The following is an 18,633-nucleotide window of genomic DNA, read 5'->3' as shown; positions in this document are numbered from 1 at the left end:
AATAAAAATGCATCAATGTGAGTCACGCTGGATCCAACAAAAAGAATCCCGACTTTGACATTATTCTACGCTTTACTGACGTTTAGTGAATGAATGAAAATTGTGAACACGTTATTACTTATAAATAATTGAATTATGGAAACGAATTAATCCTGAACATCCTACAATTTCTCATTTTAAATGTCATAATATGTTTTATCAATACTAACAGGCAATTCTAAACGGAAATAGTTGACACAGGTTGGAATAATAAAGAAATGCCTTCCACAACAGCCATTTAGAGTTAAACTTTGCGGGAAAATGATTTGTTTTTGTCTAGTACATATACATATTGATGTAACAAATGGATCAAAAAGAGATCTCAAGAAAAGGCATGATGTATGTAAGTTTATTAATCTATACAATTAAGTGCCAGTCTTTGTAAGGATCAGGCAATTTAGGTAAAAATCAAAACATGATCAGAAAAAACCCACTGAGCTAATCATGCTATTTAATACTAACTATCATCCTGATTTAAAAATTATTAGTCTTTCGTTTGTGTGTGTCTGGTAATAACAAATAACTCAGTTAGAAATGTGGTTGAAATGATTTGCTAATTTATAGTGCATTTCAACCAAATTGTATCTTCTATTACCAGAACAGGAAACGTAAATGAATGTTATTTGTGTGCATCACTACATATTATGAACTGAAATCAATGTCAAATGGGGTGGGGTTTTTTTGGTCATGTTTTCATCACTGCCTAATTCTTAGGCAGACTGGCACTTAACTATAAACATGTCGTCAACATTTCCTATATAACCGTGCAGTCGTATCAGATGCAAGAGATCCTTCCTTTCCTTGTGTACAAAAAGTGGACCTGTTAAATAGAGTTGTTGCACGAAGAACATAAGAATATGTATAACAATTTGTGTATAATCTTTGTAGAACATTAATCAGTTTATAATCAAATTACAAAGATTTTTGAAACAGGATTCCATCATTTTGATTAGCCGACAACAATCAGGTGGTGTTTCAAAGCGATATTTGATATATTTAATGTAAGTGCAACGTCCATTAAACAAGTTCTCTCAGACTCTATGACGCCGCTCAAATCATGCGTACAAATAAAAAATTACAAAATCAAAGAAAATTTCCTTTGAATCGTTGTTTCCTTCTTAGAAGTGAAGTTTTACGAGAGTTGAAAGCTTATCAAAGCTTTATTTAAAGTGTTATAGTTTTTTTATGTGTAAACGCGTTCACCGTTTACTTCTGCGCTTTAAAATAAACGTGCTTTTGTCGACACCTTTACACCAAAATAAAACTACAAATAAGGAATAAATGCATACAACATTGTAGTCTAGGTCGAATAGAAAATCTGACAAAATGAATTCAGTTCTAAACTAAAAGTAATATACCTTAAGAAATTAACAAATAATCGAGAAATGTAAACAAAAATGAAGCTTCGCACTTTTTTGTTCAAATCATATATTGACTGCAAAATAAAGAAGCGACAGTGTTTGGTCATAGAAAATCTGAACTAATTTGGTACTGAAATGATTGGGAAAAGTGAAGTCAATTATCTATTTGTACTTTTTTTTAACTAAACTTACTGTTTTGATGCATGGGCTATATGTACTTTAGATATTAACAGTGTAGGACTACGAAGTCCGAAAGGGTTCCATTGGAAAGGGTTTAATAAGGATGACTCATGGTGCCAGTGAACAACTACATCATCTACATCTCCAACGTCGTGTGGTGCGGTTGTCATGAACGTATAGCTCTCTCCTGCTGCGAAATACTGTGTGCTGAAAAAGTAAAATGATTTATCTATTTATTCTTATGTTTAAATAGAGGTACGTTATATATAAAGACGAATGATTACGAAATACGATCATGATTCAAAACAGATAAGACACTAGCAAAATAACCCTTACATCGTATAAGAAGGCTTTAAGTGACAGTTTAGCATACTTATTAAACAGAACTGTACTGTGGAATATATATATATATATATATAAAAGGTGTGATATGATTGCGGCACAATGACAATGAAATAAATATCCGCTGGAGACCAAATAAAAAAATTAGGAAATATTGGTCATCGTACGGCTTCCAACAATAAGCAAAGCACATACCCCCTATAAAAAACCAAGAAATGACAAAATGTAAAATAATTCAAAAGAGAAAGCAAACGGCCTAAAATCGGGAAATAAGAATGAACAGCACCAAACGACAACAACTGAATAACAGACTACTGACTTTAGACAGGCACATACATGGTGTGGCCGGGTGAAATTTTCTTGAAAGTGCAAACCCGTCGCTAAACTGGAACAGTGCTGTAACAGTAAAACATAAGAACAAACTACGGTTTAAAATCAGTTAAAAAGGCTTAATTTATCAGATGCATACAAATAGAAATATATATAACAAAAACAAAGAGAATATGTGGACGGGAACTTATTCATCATCACAACAAATTGACACTTATTACACATCTGAGAGTACTCACAGGTATAAACAGATAGTTAAAGCCAATAACTCCTAATTATAAAAAATATAATCATCCAAGACTAAAATATCAATCAGTACACATCCAATATCAAATTGATTTATTGCTAAAACGTCATGAACAGTAAAAGTATTCATGGTTAAGCGTGTCTGCATGTGCATATAGGTTTAGTTTAATTTAATTTACTGATAACAAAATGGTCTTGGTGTTGTTGAACTTCCAACGACTGATGGTTTTATTTACCGATTGGAGTCTTCAAACATGAAGTAGAATTTCTATTAAGTAAGTTAAGTCTTTAGAACATAAGGTGCAGAATAAATAGAGGCAACAGTAGTAGACCCATGTTCAAAAGTTATAAATCGATTGAGAAAAACCAAATAAAGTACGAAGTTGAAGAGCATTGAGGACCAAATTCCTAAAAGTTTTGCCAAATACAGCTAAGGTAATATATTCCTGGGGTAATATAGAGCTACCCGTACGGACTTACCTGCTGGTAAGAAGTGTATCTGGGAGCTCTCCATTTGTTCCGTGCATAGAAGCATAAAGTTTACCTCGCCATAGTTTAGACGTACTGCCAATGGTTACTTGTATTTTGTAGTGGTATCCTAAATAAAGGCAACAGTAGTTTACCGCTGTTCAATAGATTTTCTGTGTTGTGTCATGTGCACGATTGTTTTTCTGTTTGTCTTTTTCATTTTTAGCCATGGCTTTGTCAGTTTGTTTTAGATTTATGAGTTTGACTGTCCCTTTGGTATCTTTCGTCCCTTTTTTTAGCAAAAAAAAAATCAGGGTCACAAACAAAAACCTAGAGAAACCTTTACACATTATCTAGTGGCAGATATCTTGATGGCAAATGTAACTACAGACGAATCGTTGTCAAAATTGTGACCAACTTAATACATGGTGTTATTTCTGACAACTTACTACAAATTGGCCTGTTAGCCGACGTGTCGGAATAATTTGACAACTTACCACAGCTACAATATCGTCCCCTTTTTTGGAATGTGACACATTGAATTATACTTATTACCGGGTTCGTTTTAACATGCAACATAACGGGTCACACGTGTGGAGCTGGTTCTGCTTACCCTTCTGGAGCACCTACGATTATCCCCGCGGTTTTGATGGGGTTCGTGCTGCTCAGTTTTCAGTTTTTTATGGGTTTTTTTTTAACTTTTGTTTATCTGTTCTTCTTTTTCTTTTCTAGCTATGGCCTTGTCAGTTTTGTAGACATATGGGTTTGAATATCCCTCTGCTATGTTTTGCCTCTCTCTTACAACAGAATTGTCTGTGAGCCAAAGTGTCAAGATATAACTAAGTGTTAATTTTGACAACTTACTACAGAATGGTCTGTTATCCGATGTGTCGAGATAGTATTTAGTATTAACGGTACCGGCTCGAGGCTTGTGTAGATCGGCATGAAGACCCATTTGACCGCAATTATTATTGCTGCAATCTGAGCATAGTCCTTTCTTCAAAATAATTAAATATTATGGTTAATGAACACACACAAACTCACACATATATATATATAAAAGAATACAGAAAGTGACAATTATATCCTTTAATTAAGTGTCAATATATAATAGCGACATGTCCTTTTGAAGATTCTGGATGCTCTGATAGGTTTCACTCTGATAACATACTCGAATGTGTTTATTTATTAGCCTTCTGATGGTTTCAGTATCAACTAGATACCATTGAGATGGGAGCCATCTCTGTGGGCCCCGCTGTCAATAATGTGGGGTAAATAAGTTGTATGGATAATCTGATATGAAGCATATTTTGAAGTTATTACATAGTCTCATGTGTGATTTTATTCTAAGATTTTAAGTTAAAACTGATAAAAATTCTCAACTTACTTTCATATTATAATAGTGATATGACTGCAGGATGTGAACTCATTGTTGACTACTCTAAGGTGACTTCTGGATATATGGATTGATGTTTGAACAATATGTTTAAAGGTGTTGCCCAATTGATATTTGTCACATATTTTTAGAATTATGCCTTCAATATATTATGACCCACCAAGTATAAAGTATGAAATATTAACGGTTCTCGAGAGGTAGAGCTGACAGAATTTGTTAAGAACAACGAACGGATGGACAGACCGACGGACTGACCTTTGACCTAGGATGCATACATTATGACACATTCTCTGGTGTTGGTTAATATATATGTTAAGTTGAAAATGTTTGTCAGGTATAAAGTATGAAATAATAACAGCTGTCCTCTCAAAATAAAGTGTGGATCAAATTTGTGAGCGATGGACAGACCAACAGACAGACAGACCTTTGACCTAGGAAGTTGTGCATACATCATGACACACCCTCTGGTGTTGGTTAACATGGATGTCAAGTATAATATTTGAAATCATAACAGTTCTCAAGATACAGAACGGACACGATCTTCACCACAGGACACGGGGTTGTCAACTGAAACCAGTTTTTTTTACCTTGACCTTTGACCTAGGAAGTTGTTTATACATCATGACACGCCCTCTGGTGGTGGTTAAATTGGATGTCAAGTATAAACTTTGAAATCATAACGGTAATCTAGATATGAGCGGACACGATCTTCACCACAGGACACAGGATTGTCAACTGAAACCAAAGTTTTTGACCTTGACCTTTGACCTAGGAAGTTGTACATACATCTTGACACACCCTCTGGTGTTGCTTAAAATGGATGTCAAGTATAAACTTTGAAATCATAACGGTTCTCAAGATATAGAGCGGACACGATCTTCACCACAGGACACAGGGTTGTCAACTGAAACCAAAGTTTTTTTACCTTGACCTTTGACCTAGGAAGTTGTACATACATCATGACATGCCCTCTGGTGGTTAATAAACATGTAAAGTATAAAGTATGAAATCATAACGGTAATCTAGATATGGAGCGGACACAAAGTTAAAGTGGGACGGACGGACGGACGGACGGACGGACAGACTGATCACTATAGGGCGACCCGCCTAAAGGCGGGGCCCTAATTAACATGAAGCTTAAAGTATCGATTTTACCTGAAGCTTGTAGTATCGAAAGTACCCGAAGATTGAAGTATCGAGTGTACTAGATAGAGATTATTCCATAACCAATAGTAAATACAGGTCTAAACATGTACTTTCAAAACTTTAATTACGTCAGTGAAAGAAAAGATAACTATACATTAATACATTTATCTGTTACCTGAAAGGAGTCAAAATCTTTACATCGGTAACCAGTGAAAGGACAACGAGAATTGATTGATTCGGTAAAGTAGCTGTATGACCTCAAATGATTACAGGCAACATACTGCTTTCCACCTGAAATCGAACATTAAATTCTTAAATTATTCAACTAATCACCTACGTTAAAACGAAAACGAAAACGTAAATAAAAATGGTGAATGTGTAAAAGAGACAACAACCCGACCATAGAACAGACAACAGCCGAATGACACCAATAGGTCTTCAATGCAGCGAGAAACTCTCGCACCCGAAGGCATCCTTCTGCTGGTCCCTTCACAAATATGTATACAGCGTACTACTTCAGTGATAATGGAAGTCAAACTGAACTCCAAATTATACACAAGAAACTAAAATTAAAAATCATCCAAGACTAACAAATGCCAGAGGCTCTTGATTTGAAACAGGCGAAAAGCCTACACAAAAGCTTGGTGCTATATGAGTGCTGCCTATAATAACTAATTTGACTGCTTCTATAAAGCGGATTGGCCAGAAAAAAATGATATCTTTTTACTTGCTGTACATTTATAAAAATCTAATGTACTTACAAGCATTCATCGGAACAAGTTATCGTTGTTCTTATATCTTTACATTTCGGTCAAGGACTATAAAATGTACCTTCTATAACAAATATGTTGTAAACTTTACTGATAATACATTATGACAAACATTACAAACCGTCGTAGAGACTTCCTTCCACGAGGACACTACTGATCGGGTCCTTGTCACATCCAGGCTGGTTATTTCCACCGTTGGGATAATAGTCAGCATGTCCCACTGCTTGCATCATTCCAAATCCTTTAGAAAATAAAATAAAAACAAGAGTGCACACACTGAAATGTCCTGCCTTCTTTACTAATCATTGATATTATGTTGATAGTCCTAAATATAAAGCTTTATTACAACTTTCACATAAACTTGACATTAACCAAGATAGCTAAACAAATGCCAATGAACCATGAAAATGAGGTCAAGGTCAGATGAACCATGTCAGGCAGACATGTGCAGCCAACAAAACTTCCTTACAACAAATAGTGTTGACCTATTACTTATAGTTTAAGAAAAATAGACCAAAACACAAATTTAACACTGTGCAATGAACCGTGAAATTGAGGTCATGGTCAAATAAAACCTGCAGGACTAACATATAGATCATAATATATTTCCATACACCAAATATAGTTGACCGTTGGCATATAATATGAGATAAAAAGACCAAAACTCTAAAACTAAACTTTGACCACTGAACCATGAAAATGAGGTCAAGGTCAGATGACATCTGCCCGCTAGACATGTTCACCTTACAATCATTCCATACAACAAATATATTAGACCTATTGCATAAAGTATGAGAAAAACAGACCAAAACACAAAAACGTAACTATAACCACTGAACCATGAAAATGAGGTCAAGGTCAGATGACACCTGCCAGTTGGACATGTACACCTTACAATCCTTCCATACACCAAATATACTAGCCCTATTGCTTATGGTATCTGAGATATGTACTTGACCACCAAAACTTAACCTTGTTCACTGATCTATGAAATGAGGTCGAGGTCAAGTGAACACTGTCTGACGGGCATGAGGACCTTGCAAGGTACGCACATACCAAATATAGTTATCCTATTACTTATAATAGTGAGAATTCAACATTACAAAAACTCTGAACTTTTTTTTCAAGTGGTCACTGAACCATGAAAATGAGGTCAAGGACATTGGACATGTGACTGACGGAAACTTCGTAAGATGAGGCATCTATATACAAAATATGAAGTATCCAGGTCTTTCACCTTCTAAAATATAAACCTTTTAAGAAGTTAGCTAACGCCGCCGCCGCCGGATCACTATCCCTATGTCGAGCTTTCTGTAACAAAAGTTGCAGGCTCGACAACGAGTTGATCCAGTACGTAACTTCAGCTGTAAGGACTGAAACTTGACTGGGAATTAATCTATGAATGCCTCGAGTGGCTATTTGTTAGCCTATATAACCCAGGTCGAATACATTATTTCCTGCATATGGATGTTTCTTATTGTTTCGCTAACTGAAATAAACCATCACTTACGAACACCCATCAACATATAACGCGACCACTAACTCTCCGGCCAAACGTCTGACCAAACATTCGCGCTTTCTCATGCATGAAACATAACTTTTTATAATGATCTTCTTTTAATATGTAACATACTGAGCAATAAACATGACAAACACTAGAATCAATGATTCATCGTTGTCAAGATGATGGAATTTTATGTGACTGTCAAACAAGTGAATGGTTTAGCCAGCTATAAACCAGGTTTAATTCGACATCTTCTTCATAAGAACATGCCTGTACCAAATCAGGAATATGACAGTTGTTATCCATTCGTTTGATTTGTTTGAGCTTTTGATTTTTCCATTTTAATAGGGTCTTTCCGTTTTGAATTTTCCTCAGCGTTCGGTATTTTTGTGACTTGAATTTTTACTAATTCAACATGTCACATGGGAGTGAATCTAACCAAACGTACATTGAAACACAAGTGTTCATACCTAATGTGATAGAGTGAATCTAACCAAACGTACATTGAAACACAAGTGTTTATACCTAATGTGATAGAGTAAATCTAACCAAACGTACATTGAAACACAAGTGTTTATACCTAATGTGATAGAGTAAATCTAACCAAACGTACATTGAAACACAAGTGTTTATACCTAATGTGATAGAGTAAATCTAACCAAACGTACATTGAAACACAAGTGTTTATACCTAATGTGATTAGAGGTGATCCGTCAGAATGAATGGCATCAACAAAGGTGGCATCGGTTGGATCTAATCTGACTAGTTTGTCTGTACCCGCAAAGTAAGGTCCAGCTGGATCCAGTCCTAAGTACATCAAATAATGGTCGACAACATTTAAATAATCACAACGAAAAGTGAAAAATGAAGTTATAATTAATAATGCGCCTCATTTGTGGTAAAGGCAAAGCTGTTCTTTTGAAATACAAAAAAAAAAAAACTCGGAGAAAAAAATACCTAAATATTTTTTGTTTGTTCGTTTTTTTTTGTTGCCGTATCATTGTCATATATCCAACATCATCTTTTATGGATAATTAAAATGCGCATTTTGTTTTAAAGTAAAACGTACCACTTTAAGATTATATGTGCATGTGCTTGTTTCGTTTGGCCAACGTAAAATTATATAACTTTTATCTTACCAGTTCTCACAGGGTCCTAGTTCAATGCCTCTTCTAGTACTAAAATAGACTTAGTGCATGTATTGTTGAAACTTAAATTAAATCGGGTTGTTTCAAAACTATTTAAGTCGTTCTTCTCTATATTCATATCTTGAGTTAATGTTTAGGCGTCTGCTTTGCTTGGAAAATGGCTTATTTGAATGGTTTTTTTTGTGTTCTCAAACCGTACCTCTTTTACTTAAAAGAAACATTTAAGTAACTTAGTGACAATAAATAAATAGAAATAAGCTACGGGCAGCGTCTTTAGTATTGTTTTAGAACATACCAGTGATACGTCCAAGATTCGGTGTTCTTTCACCAGCATATCCGGCAATGTGTGCACCAAGACTATGCCCAATGATGTGAAAATCTTGTGGCTTGGCATTACCACGTTCCTAATCGTAAAATATGTCATAATTGATTCTTAAAGAATTAAATGTTAAAACCCTGCAATACCGTTGATTGTTTTTAAATTCCCTAGAGAATTTTAATTATAATTGAAAAGACTATTTTTTGTTTTTATATTTTCCATGCATTCCATGGGTTACTTGACATTTTTTTTGTCTTTAAAAAAAATCATCGAAATTTATCTATATCTAGTAAAAATCAAAAATAAACACAATTAAAACCTAATATTTTCTGAACAAAGTCCTGACCCCAAAACCTTCCAAAAAAAATTAATTGCCTTGCTCTAATAAAAATGATAGGTACAACACTGATAATATCACTACTACATAAACACAACCTGCATGACTTTGATTCTCCAATGAGTTATAATTCAACTTCTACTTCATTTTATACTTAATTTCAAACCGGACGTAACACTGTTAGCGATTTAAAACTGTGTTGAATGCATTTACTTGTAAAAGTTTGATGAGTTTAGCTATGAGTGCTCCTACAACTCTGGTGTTGGCTGTGGCTTGTGTGTATGGCAGCTTTGATCCTCCTCCCCAGTCTACCAATATAACGTTGTAATCTCCCTCTGTCAGGAAAGCATCCTTCATGTCCTGTTCATTGATAAAATATTAAATTATAATCCTTACTTGTTATACTGTACAACATTCAGGAAAGCATCCTTCATGTCCTGTTCAGTGATAAAAGGTGAAATTAAAATCCTTATTGTTATACTGTACAACATTAGTTAGCCGATTGGTCACTCAGAAAAATTGTTGATCCATCTCATTTTCAAGAACAGCACCTTATACTAGTCAAAATCGTAAAGGAGGTTCATTCATTGAATAATCTCGTCCTTTTATCGAAATGAAAATACCGATACAAAGGATGATAACACTTGATGTATACCGCATACATCATGCGTGCTTTTAAAATAGTAAAACAACAATTTATTAAAAAAAAATATTTTCTTTTGCAATTTTTTTTTTATTTATTTTTTTAGCCATGGCGTTGTCAATTTTTTTTCTATCTATGGGTTTGACTGTCCCTCTGGTATATTTCGCCCCTATTTTTCAATTGTTTATGACAGTACCTATTTATGCTTGATTAGTCACGTAACATGATATTTACATACTTTCATCCATTTTACGAAACCATTCTCAATGAAACCATGGGAGACAATTTTTGTTGGTCGTCCTCCAGAAAATTCGGAATTTGTTATATCCGTGTAATCATTCATGTTAATGAAATGTACATTATCATGATTTTGACGAGTATATAACAGGAATCTGGCGTTTATCTTAGCTGGACTCTGGGGGAGAAAGTTGATCGGTCTTTGTAGACTGAAAAATGGCGAACTGGTACTGAAACATCCAAGATCTCCATAGCATGTGCTAGATCCTGTAATAAAAAAACAGTAATCATAGGTATATTTACAATACAATTACGTTTATATTGTACAAATGTATAAAAATACGTTAGACGTTTTTAATCGGATTATATGTTCTATATTAAGTGTTAGAGGACTTCCCCGTGACCGCCATCTTTGGTCTAAGAGCCTTAATTTTAGGTTTTAAGGGTGTCTAAAATATCCTAAACTACACTTATATTATTACAAAACCTTACACTGGAATTTGGAGCGACCTCGGACCTTTAGAGTCAAAACTCTCGTCAAAAGTTGGTTAATCGTCTAAAAATAACAAATATCCCTGTTGTTTTCACATTACATGTAGTTGAAGAAGAGGTTATATTTTTCTCTGTGATTACTTTATTTGAGAATATTATGACATAACGGGGCGAATTGGTAATACAGGTATCGATCCAAGTGGTTGCATTGAAATTATTTCACTAACATGTGCTTTATTGTTTAGTTCGTCAAGTCCTATGCTGTCTCATTGATGCAACACACAGTAAAGAGTGACTGACATCTATTTGTAACAGTAAATTTGGTCCGGTATTAAAATTTGCCAACCGCAAGACTTTTATTTCATGTCCATTTTTAGGAGTTTACTAGGAATGTACCAGGATTCGATTTTATGGTGTTTTAACGCCACTTTTAAGCATCGCATTTAGGCAATTTGTGGCAGTCAGTTTTCAATGGTGTAGGAAACCGGAGTACCCGGAGAAAACCACCGACCTTAGATAGAAAAACTGACAATCCTAGTCAATTAAGATTGTACCAGGAGAACTATTGCTTAAACCGTACTGGTTTTTAACCTTAGAACGTGTTTACTTATCTCTCTAAATATGAAATATGTCCCTTAACTAGGTCAGAAGTTATATAAAATTATAAACAAATTATGCTGTTTGATTGCATTATATGATGATCTTTCATTTTTCGCAACATTTTGACAGCTAAATATGCATTTTAGATTGACGATTTTGTTTTTGTATAGGCATCAAATAAGGATTTTTGCATAGATCTTTCCTTCTCGAAACCACATTACTCAAAATTCTTTTGTTAAAAAGCAATGGAAAATGGCATTATGCTCGAAATTCTTTTACACTGCTTGCATTTCTATGTGGTTGAAATTATTTTTTTCTTTTGTCATGGTAAAAGTACAAACATAAACGTTGAAGATAGCCTATTTGCAGTTTTACGTAAAGTCTTATCGCGTATCGTGCGGTCAAAATGTAGTGTAGTTTAATCGTTTAAGTGGTTAAACGGTCAACCATTGTTGAAATATAGATATTTCCATGACAGTTTATTCGTGGGCAATGAAATGGGTAAATCAAGAAACTTATCAGTGCAAAAATCTAGCATTTAAACCATATATATAACGCTTAGATTTGGAAACATGTTTGTTTGGTTCAGGCTAATAATACAGTTACGTCAGTAACTCGCAAAGAAAGAAGATTCAACTCAAAGTAATAAGAATCACTGAACGACAACAGGAGCGAAATGAAATTTAGATCAATAATGTGTTTGTACAGGGGTTTTAAATAATACAACAATGAAACTGGGTTTCATTATTGTTGTGTTTTCTACTTCTTCCATGGTACATAATTATGGACTTTCTATTCCGTATTTAATCGTAGTTAATTTATTGCTAAGTTATCATCAGAAAAAAAAGAAAATTTATGAGAGACAAATTTCTTTGAAAAGAACATGATAGTCAGATAGCCTAGTTCTAGAACTTGACATTTAAGATGTTTGCAGTAAATATGACAACAAATGCACCAATAAATTATCACAACGTACGAGAAGAAAGTCACACGTAATGAAAAATAATCAGGATGTTGGTCTCCATACAAATAGTGTAATGAAAATCAGGTTTATCAATAACGAAAAATTTCAAATCAAAATTTAGTACAACATTTGCTACTTTTTACTGATTTCAAACGAGTATAATAAAAGTCTAGCTGGGGCTAAACTTTTTGAATGTCCAGGCAATCCAAACTTTTTTTTTCTATATTCGTAGCATGAATATTAAAAACCCCATAAATGTTTAAGTATGTCTCTTGAATTGCTTGATGAATGAATCAATTTTATTCTGGCTCTTTCAATATACTAGTATCAACAAAATAGTTAAACCTATTATTCTTAGCTTAATGTTTCATTCGTCTTGTCTTTCACATCAGATTTTTTTTTGAATGAAGAAAAGCCTTACTTTTATGAATAACAACCATCTTTCCTGATACATTGTAGACTAAACAAAGAAGTAATCCGATGAGTGCCGATGTTCCCATGTTGTACTTTTGCTCCAACTGTCTGTTTGTCCAGTCAGGTTTTATAAGTGATTCTCTGTGTCAAATGTTATCTTAAACATGAAATGAGGACCAATCACCTAGCTATTACTTTTAAGGATTATACTTAGCTGAAATAGTGCAGCAACATTTATTTTTATACTCTAATGACAATCCCATTCATTCTAAAAGAGGCGAATACATGTATAGTATGGTGATTTCGAATGAGTAAGCAGGTTGTCGGTTATGCGCGGATGGTGGAAAGTGGCTATTTTATTTTATTTTATCAACTTTTAATGTACAGTTTTTAACCCAGCACCATGAGAAACTCTTCATTTTTTTGTACACCTTATTTTTAATTGTTTTTATACACCAATATATATACACATGGAAAAAAGTATTGCAACACCTTGATTTTTTAAAACTTGAAAAATCAACCTCTTTTTTTTTTGATGAAATATAGTAAAATATTTGTATAATATTATAGAAACATAGTTTATGATAACATTGGTATTTAAACGAACAAAAAATGTTTAAAAAAAAAGATTTATATAACCACAATTTTGATAACAAAATGAAGTGTTTTTTGTACGAAAAAATGCATTTTACAACTATTACTGTAGCCGAACATCACAATGTCAGACATTTCAAAATTAATCTTCCGATGACTGTTCACATCATGAGTGATCGTTATACGCCAAAGAATTAGTACTTTGTGCGCAGCCTCCATTCAAACGGATAACCGCATCATAACGTCTTCTGATTCCTGCCATAAATCGACTAATTTGTTTCTAAGGTAGCAGCAAACATTTCTGATGAAGGGCATTGTTTATTTCATGATGTGTTTGAACTGTGGTGTCCTTTTGCGCACTTTACGCCCAATAATGTCTCATACATGCTCGATATGGTTCAAATCCGGGCTACGATCGGGCCAAGGAAGATGAACCGAATTCTAAAGAACAATGGATCTTCCTCCACGATGCTAATTTTCAACTTTCCGCGAGCTCTGCACTACATTGGATACGGAAAACTGTGTGTCTGTTCGTAAGCAAAGGTATCCGAAATGGTGTTATCGCACGATAACCAGTAGCGATGAGTCGATCTCAAACAGTTCTTGCTAAAAGTCTCCTGTATACCCACCACTCTCTTTTTAGGATTGTATTGTATGCAATGGGTTTCCTTCTGACCAACCTTCATTATGCCTAAATTTCCCTAGCAAATGGTATAGGGGGTCTTCTTTATCACGGAAGGTCTTTAACATCGTTTATTGCCTGATTTTTATTCTCAAAACGACTTATAGTGGAATGGTAATGACCAACAATACATGCAATTGTTACAGCGACATCCCTGCTTCGCTCATGCTGATGATCTACCATCTTGCTGCAGTTAAGAGTTGAGGACCCATTACAAGGTGTCAATCACATAACTTCAAAAACTTGGTTATTTAAAGTTTTGAAAACAATGAGGATTAAAACACCTGTTTTGCTGTTTACGGATACAGTAGCTGCATGTGCAGATAATAACTTATCGAGTCGATTTTAATTGATTAAACTCAGGTGATACTTAAGTTATGTTTAACTAATTCAATTTTACCAAATTATATCACAAAAAAATAAAGTGTTTTTTTTAATTTGAATTTCAATTTGGTGTTGCAATACTTTTTTCCAGGTGTATGATATAAGTCGTTGTTGAAATCATGTGATGACCTATTATTGTCCATTTCTTTGTAAATTTGAGTTTGCTGGATATATAGTGATCTCATTGACAATAATACCATATTGGTTTTTTTTTTTTTTTTTTCGTGATTTGTTTTTGACTTTTCGTTCTGTTTTTTGTTGTTGCTTTTACTACACGGCAATATCATAAGTGTAATATCTGCCAAAACTGACTATAAAAACCCTTTATTCTAGTGGTCTTGTATTGCATATCCTGTTTTCTTTCTATAGTATACTACCGATACTACTATTACTACTATACTAACAATTGTCCCAGTTGAGGATGAAAGGGGTACCACAGTGAGACAACACGGAAACTCCATGAAATAATTCACGCAAGAATCAACTACACAAAAACGTCTTCAGAGGTAAACATTTATTTTTATAAGCACTATTAGTATTTGATTCATACCATTTTGTAAACATGAATTGGTAGTCATATAGTTATTTACAATTCAAATAAAATAAAGTAAAGCACTATTATTGATAATTATGTTGATTCAAACTAATGTCTCTATGCTGATACGGGAATCTTGAACACTGTTATGGGAATCTTGTACACTGTTATGGGAACCTTGTACACTGTTACGGGAATCTTTTACACTGTTACGGGAACCTTGTACACTGTTACGAGAATCTTTTACACTGTTACGGGAATCTTGTACACTGTTACGGGAACCTTGTACACTGTTACAGGAACCTTGTACACTGTTACGGGAATCATTTGAATCTTTCAAAAGTGTCGAAGATGTTGACATAGTCTTGGTTGACGGCATTCTTAAAATCTACAAAACAAGACAGAAACACGTGAAAATATCTGTTCAATAATTTAAGTTTTAGTAAACGTCGAAATAAGACGATCACACTACATAATAAAAAGTTTTTTTAAAACTCTTTTATACTTTTAACTATACTATAACACTCTTAAACTGGTGTACTTTTTTGTTTTTATCAATAGTTTGAAACTCAATTACTATGCTATAAAACAAAATATTGAACTTGACTTTGTTTATGAACCTCCAAACACGTAGAGGATATGCCTCAGTTTCTGTTTTCAATAATAAGTTCTTTCAATATGAAAAGTATTTACCTTTAGTCTAAGTTTCTGTGCAGCTTTATGGTCGCCATATTGGAATGTTTCTTGCATTAAAAGGGAAGTATTAGCTTGTGCTGACAGGCACCGATCAATGAAATCCCAGCACGCATTTCTCAGGTCTGGAATATCAAACTCTGTAGCCAAACAAAGTAGCCCTGAAATTAGAGATTCCAAATAGAATTATGTAATACACAGTACATCATACGTGATTGTGTCATTAACTTCCACAATCCTATAGTAAACATAAATAACACTCGTTAATATCATTTAAAATAATCTATCATGAAAATTGATCTCTAAGCAGGGACAGTCTTAGTATACTAGACCTGCCTTAACATAGTAAAGCTGAAGATATAATGAAATACAGTTGATAGTGCTAATACGATTCATTTCGTTACGTTTTCTCTTAACAATATATTTTGAACAAATGCGAACACGTACTGTTTTTAATAATCATATTCTATTGAATCAATTTCATGAAATTTGTTCCCTCAAGTTGCTTCTTCATTACGTATGCTTACCTGTAACTGAAGATGGTTCCATTACTATTGATCCACAGTGGACAAACAACAAAAATGTATGGAATATATCCGCATCATAATTATCTATAATGATGGTCAGTCTATTGTTCTGGTCCGGTTGGGTGTGTTTTGTTTTCTTTGTTTTCTTCTTCGTCTGTTTCAATGCTTCTTTTGCGTGTTTCAAAAACATAACGAAAAACGACCTATAAATCAAAATATTTGTAAATTAGTAAACATGATCTCCGGTTTTCTTTTTGCTATAATGGCACTTATTTTTACCGGATTGTGTGCATGGTTAGTATCATAAATCCCTATTTATTATCATCATAAAAAAAACTCGCTTTAAGTGATATTTTTCCAATTCTCTCAAAAACAAATAACAATTAAGATTGAAATTAATTAAGCCCTACAAATGGGAATGGTTCTGAACTTTTTTTTATACACTTCCACCAATATGGTAAAAAACATGTTATACATATTGCTGTTTGAATCATTTCATTGCGAACTACGTTATTGCTTTTTTTGTGTTAATTTTGAATCGGAAGAACTAATTTGTACTAGCATTGCACAGTATCTAGCTTGACTTTAACCTTAACTTTGACCCTAATACCACAAAATGAATGAAATCCATAGTAAATTGGCAGTTTAACGGTACCTCTATTATACTGCATCAAGAATACATGAATTAATTAAGTTGTTGTTACTGGTTTAGTATTTGATTTCTCACCTGCTTCGAGTGCTCAGAATCGCCTTTAATCCATACAGGGGAACTCTTTGTGGTCCTACGATGAACAAAACATCGCATAATTCTGGCATCGATAAAATGTATCGGATGTTTTCGATCAATGTTTGTGTACTGGTTACTTTCATCGACTCTACTGAATCAATATCGTCATCTTCAGACGAGGAATACTCCAACGGAGTCGATTCATCAGACGAAAAATCTGAATCGTCAGATGATGGCTCTATTTGTAATCTTCTTTGACAGTTTCTGTTTGAGTCTTTATCAGAGATGTGCACCGGTGAATCATACCCAGAGGAAAAGTCTGAAAACAAAATGAAATAAAAATATATGAAAAATTGATGTTTTTTTCCGCTTAGAGTCCAATAAGAATAGCGTCGAGATAACAAATTGGACTTTCGTTTTATGTTAATATTTTCTACCTCTTTTTTGTTTGTTAGTATTATATTTTAAAGCTAGGCAATGTGCACTTATTTACTTCCGAGAATAAAACATACATATAATTAAATATACATATGCAGTTAACATTTTATTTTATAAAGCAAAACGATGAAAAAATATGAGAAAAAAACTTTCAACAGAAAATTGAACGTTCAAAAATAAATGAATCTGAGAAAATACACACTCACCTTCGTCTTCGCTATCTAGAGTTAATAAAGTAACTTTCTCTTCTATCAAAAGTTTACTTTTCGGTGTACTGGTAAACAATGCCATGATGTATATGTTTCTTTAGACGTTTGATGTTGGAATGATTTGAAAACAAAGCTTGGGATATTTATAAGCTCATCTCCGCTTTGAAAGTTCAAGTTCTGACATTCCGAAGATTGATCTGTCAGATTCATGAAAACTTTGGCATGGACATTATTTAGTATATGATGTCATATTGGTACTGATCTAACTAACGGTAGTTCTACGATGACAAGTTGACGAGTTGTCTTTTGGCTTGGAGTAATCAGAATGTCAATTAATTAAGGTGTTTCGTTACCTATTGTTAATCACTCAATGCTTAATTAGACCAGGTTAATTTTTATTATTTGTGAAATTTACGGACATTAATTAGTCAGTTTTACTTTTAACTTCTTATTTCATTATGTGACTTTTTTTCTTTTTATTGGCCTATTTCATTTTGTAAAATAATGATTCTGTTTTTATGAAAATCATAAAGAATATTCTGGTCGGTTTTAACAAAGACATATATAAATATTATACAATAACCACATGTTGAAACTTTATAAAAATTAAAAAAAACGGCTGAAATTTAAACACCCGCCGTTGGTTCATCGACTACTAGTATTACAAATGTCAGTTTAATTTTTTTTTTATGACACTCAACATCTAATATTATCAAAATGTAATACTAGCAACTGGATACGGCAAAGTAAACACAACAAATCAACCGATTCGTGTACAACCGATAAATTATTCAGAAAAAATCATTCTCATTTATTAGACTATAGGTTGCACTTTTGTTTGTATATACAGCTGTTTCTCAAAACACGCCTATTTTGGTGAGCCTTGAATATTCATAGAAATTTTTTTA

General features: G+C 33.6%; 2 protein-coding genes across 2 annotated transcripts; both read right to left on the bottom strand.

Moving 5' to 3' along the window:
* Nucleotides 1-593: 593 nt before the first annotated feature.
* On the bottom strand, nucleotides 594-13,070 carry LOC134712820 (pancreatic triacylglycerol lipase-like). Its single transcript, XM_063574742.1, has 11 exons — nucleotides 12,944-13,070; nucleotides 10,468-10,733; nucleotides 9,800-9,946; nucleotides 9,226-9,334; nucleotides 8,473-8,589; nucleotides 6,400-6,519; nucleotides 5,684-5,799; nucleotides 3,831-3,963; nucleotides 2,979-3,096; nucleotides 1,593-1,787; nucleotides 594-859 (listed from the first exon to the last, which is right to left on the bottom strand). The coding sequence occupies exons 1-11, from the start codon at nucleotides 13,020-13,022 to the stop codon at nucleotides 784-786; spliced, it is 1,476 nt and encodes a 491-aa protein (XP_063430812.1). The 5' UTR covers nucleotides 13,023-13,070; the 3' UTR covers nucleotides 594-783.
* A 2,066-nt stretch (nucleotides 13,071-15,136) lies between these two features.
* On the bottom strand, nucleotides 15,137-17,987 carry LOC134706407 (kelch-like protein 1). The gene is made up of 5 exons (XM_063565326.1): nucleotides 17,723-17,987; nucleotides 17,079-17,397; nucleotides 16,352-16,554; nucleotides 15,825-15,985; nucleotides 15,137-15,519 (listed from the first exon to the last, which is right to left on the bottom strand). Exons 1-5 carry the CDS (start codon nucleotides 17,805-17,807, stop codon nucleotides 15,235-15,237), a joined length of 1,053 nt encoding a protein of 350 aa, XP_063421396.1. The 5' UTR covers nucleotides 17,808-17,987; the 3' UTR covers nucleotides 15,137-15,234.
* Between the last annotated feature and the right edge of the window lie 646 nt (nucleotides 17,988-18,633).

Source organism: Mytilus trossulus, chromosome 1, assembly GCF_036588685.1.
Source record: "Mytilus trossulus isolate FHL-02 chromosome 1, PNRI_Mtr1.1.1.hap1, whole genome shotgun sequence".
Lineage (NCBI taxonomy): Eukaryota > Metazoa > Mollusca > Bivalvia > Mytilida > Mytilidae > Mytilus > Mytilus trossulus.
Note: the sequence above shows the minus strand (reverse complement) of the source record. Positions and strands in the feature narration are given on the sequence as shown.